General features: G+C 32.4%; 2 protein-coding genes across 2 annotated transcripts; both read right to left on the bottom strand.

The window, feature by feature from the left end:
• Positions 1-3,841: 3,841 nt before the first annotated feature.
• LOC139901114 (eukaryotic translation initiation factor 4E-2-like) lies at positions 3,842-5,027 on the bottom strand. Its single transcript, XM_071883854.1, has 5 exons — positions 4,723-5,027; positions 4,454-4,619; positions 4,228-4,353; positions 4,011-4,076; positions 3,842-3,892 (listed from the first exon to the last, which is right to left on the bottom strand). Exons 1-5 carry the CDS (start codon positions 5,025-5,027, stop codon positions 3,842-3,844), a joined length of 714 nt encoding a protein of 237 aa, XP_071739955.1.
• A 256-nt stretch (positions 5,028-5,283) lies between these two features.
• LOC139871382 (transcription factor GTE12) lies at positions 5,284-8,124 on the bottom strand. Its single transcript, XM_071859100.1, has 5 exons — positions 8,019-8,124; positions 6,451-7,349; positions 6,293-6,356; positions 5,874-5,992; positions 5,284-5,749 (listed from the first exon to the last, which is right to left on the bottom strand). The coding sequence occupies exons 2-5, from the start codon at positions 7,273-7,275 to the stop codon at positions 5,552-5,554; spliced, it is 1,206 nt and encodes a 401-aa protein (XP_071715201.1). The 5' UTR covers positions 7,276-7,349; positions 8,019-8,124; the 3' UTR covers positions 5,284-5,551.
• Positions 8,125-10,095: the final 1,971 nt, after the last annotated feature.

Here is a 10,095-nt window from a genome sequence, read left to right as displayed (position 1 = left end):
GTTGTTAACCCAATGTTTATAATATCAAATGAGATTTTAAATTATTATATTATCATGATATTATCATGTATGAATATCTCTTAATATGATATATATACATTAAATGTCTTTACAACGATAATCGTTACATATATGTCTCGTTTAAAAATCATTAAGTTAGTAGTCTTGTTTTTACATATGTAGTTCATTGTTAATATACTTAATGATATGTTTACTTATCATAGTATCATGTTAACTATATATATATATATATATCCATATATATGTCAACATATAGTTTTTACAAGTTTTAACGTTCGTGAATCACCGGTCAACTTGGGTGGTCAATTGTCTATATGAAACATATTTCAATTAATCAAGTCTTAACAAGTTTGATTGCTTAACATGTTGGAAACATTTAATCATGTAAATATCAATCTCAATTAATATATATAAACATGGAAAAATTCGGGTCACTACAATATTTATTGATGATAAATAGTTAACTTGTAGAGACCAAAATTCATATGTATTCATTGATGATGAATATTGGAATGACCCATCCGAGATGTCACTACATGGATCATTGTCAGTAGTGAATCTTTTTGTAATTATGTCTTTATGTCCTTAGACTTGAGATGCACGCCAGTTTTGATGTGTGGAACATTGTACTTTGATATGGTTAAACGCTGTCCTGAATAAGGCTGTTATAAAGGTCATTATTGGGTATAATGTAAAGCTCGTGATAGACACGTGTATGCAATATAGGATTTGTTCCTCTAAAATGTTTGGAGTTGGATACTTTTTGAGCTCCTCGATGAATGAATAAGATATTTGTGTGGCCGCACCCAGATGTAATTAAGATGATACTTAATTAATTTGGTGATCTAATTCAGTTCTAAGATCGAGAAACAAAATTGTTAAACAAATGAGAATGACCGATGATCCATATCTCAAGTTTAACTAAAGTATCTGAAACAAAAGGACGAATGACATTTAAAACTTACCATAAACAGTTTCGAGAAACTACCCTCACATGAATTTGGGGACAATGACGTGTTGCTAGACGCTTACCATTGTTTTTATAGTTACTTGGTGTTGTGTCATGCACAAGTGGGAGTCTGTAGGATTAATGTGCAAGGTACAACATATAACTATATGGCCAACTTTATTTGAGTCTTCGGGGTCACACACATATACACCGAGATGTCAAATAAAATATATATGATGTATATATATTACTCAAGTAACAAAATAGTAAATCGAAATTAATTCATTTACTATTCATATATAGTAAATGAAACGAAATTAATTAATTTACTATTCACATGAAAGTGACATGATAGAAATTATTAATTATAAGTTACATAACATACCCCTAAAGTATTTGAGAAATACGACTTTTTAAAACCTCAATCATGTTTATTCGTTTTAAAATCAAGTGGTTTACTTTTGCATATATATATATATATATATATATATATATATATATATATATATATATATATATATATATATATATATATATATATATATATATATATATATATATATATATATATGTTGAGCTGGTAACGAAATGAATGACCACAATTGTAATTCATATTATTCTATTATCACGTGTAAACCGAGAGCAAACACCTTTTGTTTTCTCTTTTGCAAATCTTGAATACGGAGTACTATCATTTTAATTAATCAAGGGTTGATTAATTTGTCACTTGGGTTTGGACTAGCATCCATTGACGTTGTTTGAAGTGTAGTATGGACTATTCAAAGAGACGGTCATACTTTTGATCGTAGGTTTCTCTCCGTTCGTCAGTTTCTTCAAGAAAGGTATATGTTAACTCATCTTATGATTTAATATTCATGACAATTATTATGGTGTAACTGGATCTTTGGGATCGTTAATCATGTGCATGTTTTATTAAATTTAAATATATTAATATTTAATTTTGTAAATGGTTTATAAAATAATAATTGATTATTATTTCAACTATCCGCTGCGTTAATCTGATTTAAAAGTACACACGGTTTTCCAACATTTAGTTCTAATAAAAAAATTTATCTTAGTTCTATTAAAGATATTAGATATGTGTGGGTCACTATTGATTACATATATGCTCTCTATGTTGTCAAATTCAAAATAATCAAATGAATATTTTTTAATATATATATATATATATATATATATATATATATATATATATATATATATATATATATATATATATATATATATATATATATATATATATATATAACTTAAAGACTATGCTTTTAGATTTCTCTTTTTAATTGTTGTTCTTTCAACAATTTGGTTAAACATTGTTGTTTTCTATCTCATATAACTTGATGAATTTCGTTACTTTATCTGCACGTTGATTATATAACGTATCATTAAAAAATTCTTAAAAATCTCGTGATTCCACGGGTCTTTGCACTAGTATTATACTATTACCCAATGTGTTGAATAGTAAATTATGTGACATCAATTTAATAATTTTTATTAACGTTACTTAATAATTATATTATACATATATCTAACAGACAAAAGTTATGAATAATAACTAGGCGTATTTTCGACTTTTCACCTTTTTTTTTAATTTTAACTAAATTTCATTTTACCAACAAAGCCCTCCACACTTTTTTCAAAAATTCAAATCGACTCCACCCCACCTCCCCCCCCCCCCCAACAGGGGGTAAAGTGTCAAATAACCATTTTCATAAATAAAAAAAAACTTAAATAAACTCCACACAAATATTCAACGGGTCATATATTCTCGCCCGCAACGAGTTAAATTTTTCCGACACCATCGTTAAACTCGAAATAATTTTAGGAACACAATGTGACTAACTATACGCAAAATGGACGTTTTTTAAAAAACGCTAAATATTTGGATTACTTTTCATACACGTTGATTTTGCGTTAAATTTTTAAAAGTCGACAATTCCATAGCGAAACGCGGAGATGCACATATATTGTTAATTTAAATGAACATTTAAATCTTTCACGGGTTATACCTTTTAGTTCGACTCGAGTTGCGTTTCAACGACATCATCGTTAGTCACGAATTAATTTTACAAACTAGACGCAATAAAATACATTGAAAACTGAACCCCCGGCAGCGAGGGTTCAAAAATTAGTTATTCCTATGGTACACTATATTAATTATTACATGTAGTCATACATGTAGAACATCAACTTCTTTTTATTTGATTAATTTATAACTTTTGGAAGTACTCGGTGTCTAATTGTTATATTTGATCTGAAATTCATAACAATCTTTGGAAAGTACTTAAATTAATATAATTTATATTTCAGAAGATTACAGTAATTATATGTTAGATGTCTTGTTAGTATGGTATCAAATGAAACTGCTTTACTGGTATATGCAGATACTGAGTAACAGTGTTTACCATTGAACATAGGGCCATTATCGATGACCATGCTTTTTAATCCGAAGTTGGAAGCACATATTCTGGCATTGAAGAGCCTTGTAATTAAGAAGCATAAGAAATCGTATAAAACACTCGTAATTGAACAATATTTCCAAGAATTCGTTTCAATATAAAAAGAGAAACTGCTCTTGAAAAAATTAAGTCATAAATACATTCAAGTGTTCTTTTTTTGTAAAGTGTTACTGCTAATTGTAGGTTTAAGTTCTGTTAAGTATGTGATTTCAAATAAATAAATAGATCGATAATAACATTAGAGAGAAGATGCTCCTACATAATATGGAATCGATTAAAGATGTTTAACATGAGAAACAACTACTTGAGAACGCAGCATTCATTCATTTATGTATGCAAACAAAACTACAACTCTGATGAATGTCAAGCAAATCAGCAAACATACAACGCGTCATGTCGTGTATTTATTTTTAGCCCCTCTGTCAAGTTTCTTAGCATCATCCTGTAATATGATATGATCCATTCCATATCCGTATTAATATAAACATAAGTATAATATAATTGTCTGACGTCACATAACTTAAATACGCACCAAGCTTAAAAACAAAAAATACGCTTACATGAAATATGAACCCTATCATGTCATTGTAGTCAAGAAACTCCTTCCATTGTCTCCCAATACTCATCTGTAAACAAGCCAAACACATCAAAGAGCCATTGGCTTATCGGTATCGAAATAACTCATCAACAAGTCCTAGAGTGGGACTATTTGTAGACATTTGTGAATACTCGTGATATTGGTTTGTGTGTTTGCCATTAAAATTAAAAAAAACATACCTGGGCGGCCTCATTGGTTGCATTTTTGGTCCAAAGAGCGATTTTTTCCTGCCTAGATCTAACATTAACGACGGCCCCACAAATCTCGTCTCCGTGATCAAACTGTTCTCCAATCATTGCTAGCAACTTTCACATTAAAATGAGGTTAGAGTGAATACAACCATACACAGAACTAACGGGTAATGAGAACAGAATGGTTAGTAATAAAAATAAATAAATAAACCACCGTGTAGAGCCAACATGTGTCGGATTTCGACTTAGGAAATGTCACAGTCCATTTTCCACCATGAGCACAAACCGGGTCTTCCCACTTAGGTTCAATCCGGTTCTTAAAACAGTGAAGGTCAGCTCCTGCAGCCAACCGACTCGGTCTATGCAGATTGTTGTACAAGCTGATTTTGTATTAAACATTTCAAACAAACACACGTCAAAAACTCATTTCAAAAACGGATCTTATATATTAACAAAATGCGATGAATATAATTAAAATTTGACCTCCAGAATTCTTCGACGGTGGAGAAAGTGTAAATCGGACGAATGGAACTGCCCCACGCTACCTGTTTAGACTTTGCAGATGGATTATCGAACCAAAACGTCCATGAATGTTCGAGTGGGTGTCGTTTTATTTCTTTACGAGGTATCGAAGACGTATCTCCCTCGCCGGCATTGTCTTTCCGTTCTTCTCCATCTGATCGGACACCTGATTTCTGTACCTCTTCAACCATCCGATTTTTTTTATCTTTCACTTTTAGGAAATCTCTAACAGAATTCTGTTTATAAGTCTGAAATTCTGTTACCATGTGGAAATGGCCACATGGGCTTATTAAAGCTGGTTCGGCCCAGTACAAAGTACAGACGTGACCTAAGCCCAATAAAGCTAAATTAGTTATATGGTTCATTTACTGTTCTGTAACTGCATACTATGTTTATAGTGGTGTATTAGTGTTCGTCTTGATTTCGAAAGTACAAACCTTTAACAGGATTGTTTGAATTTACAAATAAACAAATAAAAATAAAGATTTCTGGACATTAAGGCACTCTACACAAGATACTGATTTTGGACATAAAGGGACTCTAATGTAACAAACTTTACTACCATTGCAAATTAGGCATTTGATGATCTAACTCACTGCACTATTTTTTATACAGATTTACTCGATTCGACATACAAGAAACACCACCAGAACCATCATGTTATTCCGGGATATACAATAATCGTCATTTACACTTCACCTACTCACATATAATAAGTATCAGCGTTTAGTGACTCAATTCACAACAATAAAAAAAATCTATCAACTGCAGGCGGCATGGCATGTTAACGTCAAAAGATCTCGCCATCTTCAAGATCATCATAGACGACACTATCATCATCATCCATGTACTCATACCCGTAATAGTATTCTTCCTTCAAACGCAGCCCAAGTTTTTCCAATGGGTTTATAAACCCTGAATATTGGCATAGTTTCTCAAGCTCCCTCAGAAATGTTAGGTCGTCATTTATAATTACAGTTCTTTTCATCTGCATAAAATTTTAAAAAAAATAAAAATAAAAAATTATAAACATTAAAAAAAAAAAAAAAATTATAAACAAACATACGTAAAAGTTGAATTTAAAATGATGGGTAAAACGGTAAAACCCAAACCTTTTCAACTCTTTCTCTTTCTCGGTCGCGTCTCATTTGCAAATCTGACTTTGCGCTCTCAAGTAAGGCTTCTTTAGCAGCTCGAGCAGCTTTGATTCTGGATTCTATATCTGACTTTTCTGTAAAATTAAAAATCAACGAAATCAGACAATGCATTATCATAGGTAATAGACCAAATTCTGTATATAACAAAAATCTCAAGCTCCAACATGGCTGTTTTATGAGTATAAACAGGCACGTTTTGTGCAGGACAAAGGATGCAGGGTACAGGGACTTCAGGAATATGAACCAACAAGATTCAATTATCTAACTTTCACTAACGGGTATTTTAGATGATTAACATACAATCAAATTTCATTTCAGTTATGTGCTAAAACAAGATAGCATCACAAACATAAAACAAATAATCAGATATTTACCCTCAAGTTTCCGTCTTTCAATAATTTCCTTAGTCCTCTGTGTTTCAATAACATCATCCTTGTCCTGCATGATGTATAGAACTCACATCAAACCATATAATTATGCACAAACACAAGCACAGGCACAATCAATACAAGCAAGAGTTCGAGAAACTTACTTTTTGCACGTTTGTAACCAGAGATACTTTGAAGACTCTTCGCAACTCACGTAAAGTATCATCATTAAATGTACCAAAAACACTTTCAATCTTTTCTTTCCCTGAGGAAATCAAACCATATTTTCTAAGAAAACCACGCAACGGTCCACTCAAGTCACCTCTTATTGCTACCAAAAGCTGCTTCTTAAGCCTCAACTTCTCATCACACGATATCGAGGGTTTCGCATCAGAAAACGTTGTAATCTTGCTTGTATCTTCGATTTTCTTTGCCTTTACAGTAACAGTTACACACTGTTTTTTAACAGTTTTGTTTTCTGACACCTTGGCTGGTGTTTTATTGCAAATCGTTCTCGTATCAACAGGTTTCTTCATTATTTTTGCCTTTTCTGGAACATTTGTGTTCAACTTTATCAACTTTGCCTCAAATAATCTCCAATCTTTGTCGAAAAGAACATTCAATTGTTTTGCCATCACATGAACAACATTTGCAGGAGGATTATATCTCATGGCATTGGAAAACGTGAGTCGAATATCATCAGCAAATGCTTCTGCAAAAGGATATGCATTATTTTCCAATTTCTTCAGTATTGTCCCCAAATCCATAGGATGAGAGATTATATCGAAATAATCAGGAATTTCGAACGCAACAGGATCCACGGGAGTATTAAATACATTTCCATATTCATGAGTCATCAATGCCTTAAGCATCTTTCGACACTCATTCTTAAGCCCAATATCCATCTTCCGCTTTTTCTGATGTTGACCAGTCAATATCTCAGGCGGCTCTGGCCTTTTCTTAGACCCCGGTAAAATAATCTTTACCATCTTCACAAATCACAACACTAAACAAACTCTTTATTCACCTCTATCACGTGCTAAGCAAGCGATACAAATACACTCTGTAAAGAAGAAAAACAATGTATAAATATCGATCAAAGGTTCAAAACACAAATTACAGAATACACTCTGGAAACAAAAGAACTACTGTATACAAAAATGGATCAAAACTCAAGTTATATAAGGGTGGAAAAAGCAGTATAAGCAGAGATATGAAATTATATATTGAATCAATGTTCAGAATCTAATAACAATATTCCTTTTAATAACATGGTACAGGTAGATAAGCACCATATTAAACTCACTAAAAGTGTATTTCATTAAAATCCTTAGCATCCTAGAGAAGGACTCATCATCATTATATAAACCCTAATCGCTAAAAAACTGAAACCAACACTTTCAACTATATACCAAATTATTATAAAATAAAATACAGAAATATTAGCAAATAAACTCCGCAAGCAATTACTGTACACAATTCACCGTCGTTAAACCCTAATTGCAATCCACTAAATGTTAATACCTAATTTGAATCCAAAAACTCAGGAAATATAAACCAATTAAACCCTAACGAAAATACACCCAAAATAATTCAAACCCTAATTTTGTAAAGTTGCAATACAAACGATTAAGTCGTACAGTTACTCATGATTAGATACAACGATTACAAGTAAATATTTGATCGTGAATAAACTGATGATTCGAAGTTTAGGGCGATATGAAATAATTACCTGAAGGCTGCCGGAGATATTAAACTATTTTTATTTATTAGCAGTTGAAAGTGGCGAGTTGGAGGAGTAGGGATGACGCAGGATATAAGTTTATAGTGAGCCGTATCGGATTTTGAGTATTAAAGAAATAAAATAGGCTGGTTATATATAGTTTTTCGGTACCGCGTTAGTATATTATTATGGAGTATATACGAGTTAATTAGGGTTTACAAAATGGGGAATACACAAAACAAAAATGTGTATTTATAAAATGATCAATGATAAATTTTAAGGTTGTTTTTAAAACATAATTTGTGTTGAAATAGTGGTAAATTTTGTTTGTTAATTGAAGTTATTTCTAGAATGTGGGTGATTATTTCAATTACAAAAATAAAATAAAATATCTTAATTTTTTTAATGATATCCAGTGTTATTAATAAAAGTTTTTTAATAAATAAAAATGATGTGAAGTAAGATCATTTAAACGATAATTAACATTTAAATTCAACTCAAGGGTACTTCCGCACATTGCGTTGCAGGGTCAGTTTTACCGTTCATGTTCTCGAATTAGACCGCGATCCTTCCCCGTCAGCAGTTGGGGGCAGGTTATGCAACTGCGTGAGATTAACGCGTGGGTGGTTTAGTCCCATGAGGCGTGGGTGATCCTGAACTGCTGTTCAAAAAAAATATTTAAACAATAATAAATGAGTATAAATGTAATAAGGGATTATCTATAATCCGTAATAATAAATATAAATATAAATATAGAAGTTGTGATGTGGTCCAGCGGTTGGTGGCCTGCCTCCTTTATAGGAGGTCAGGAGTTCGACCCCCGGCTACATATTAAAAACACAATTTCATCTCTGCCATGAAGTATCCACTCATGGCACCTTTCCCATATCGTTTGGGGGGTAAAGGGGAGGGGGTTTTACTTGGTCGTGCCCTTGGATCGGTTTCAAGGTTTCCTCCCGGACAGCGATGGAGGCGGGGTTATTATCGCTGCATCGGCATAGTCGAAACTGGAGATGATCGCAGCGGGTGGTTTAGTCCCCCTCGAGTGATCCCAATCGTTGTTCAAAATATATATATATATATATATATATAAAATAAAAGATAAACGATTACATGATAAAATAAAAGATTATAAAATGTTACATTTTCGTTATAACTTGTAAAACGGGCCCGCGTGATGTCACAGGGCCTTTGGGTTTACTGAAGTAAAAACCATCTGGTACGGGTGTTTTTAGATACACGTAGTTAGTACCTAGTATACATAATGGCCTATGCGTTTTTAACGGCAGGAAGAATGGAAAAAAAAAAAAAAAAAAGGAAACAGAATTATCGATATGATGTAGTTAGTTTGGGTAGTTTATTAGAGGTGTGTGTATGTATTGAATATAGTCCGAGTTATTTAGCATTTTTTTTAGAAGTGTCTGTTTCGCGTATAGTTAGTCACGTTGTGTTCGTTAGATTTTTTTGAGTTGAACGGTGGGTTTGAAAAATTTAACGCGAGACGAGCGGAAAGATATGTCCCGTTGAAAATATGGGTGGAGTTTGTTTAAGATTTTTAATTAAAATATTAATTTTACACTTTATACCCCTGTGTTTAAGGGTTTGGGTGTAAGTTGGCACATTTTTTGGGGGGTGATTTGGTTTTTTTTCCCATTTTTTTCCCTTGGCCAGAATTTTTAGGGGGGTTGGGGTAAAACGACCAAATCTTGGTGTTGATTAGTGTTTAAAGGTTTGGGTGTAAGTTGGCACATTTTTTGTGTTGGTTTTATTTTTTGATAGAAAAATTAATATAGTTACTTTGTGAAGGATGTTATCCCACATAGGTGGGAGGAGAAAGTTGGAGGTATGTGACTTGGTTATAAAAGGATGGCTAAGTCTTCATTCTAAATTGCACCAACCAATACACTTTAAGTATTTGATTATTTCTTTCTTTCTTACCCTTGTTTGAGAGTGGTATTAGCTAAATACTTTGGAGAGTGTCGTTGGCTTAAGAGAGTCGACTATGTCATTGTAACAATTTGTGATATAGTGTATTTCTCTCTTTGGAGGCCCGTGGTTTTTCTCCTGTTTTGGAGTTTCCACGTTA

The sequence above is a fragment of the Rutidosis leptorrhynchoides genome, chromosome 1, assembly GCF_046630445.1.
Source record: "Rutidosis leptorrhynchoides isolate AG116_Rl617_1_P2 chromosome 1, CSIRO_AGI_Rlap_v1, whole genome shotgun sequence".
NCBI classification, from domain to species: Eukaryota; Viridiplantae; Streptophyta; class Magnoliopsida; order Asterales; family Asteraceae; genus Rutidosis; species Rutidosis leptorrhynchoides.
The sequence above is the reverse complement of the archived record's forward strand: the minus strand, read 5'-3'. Positions and strand labels throughout refer to the sequence as shown.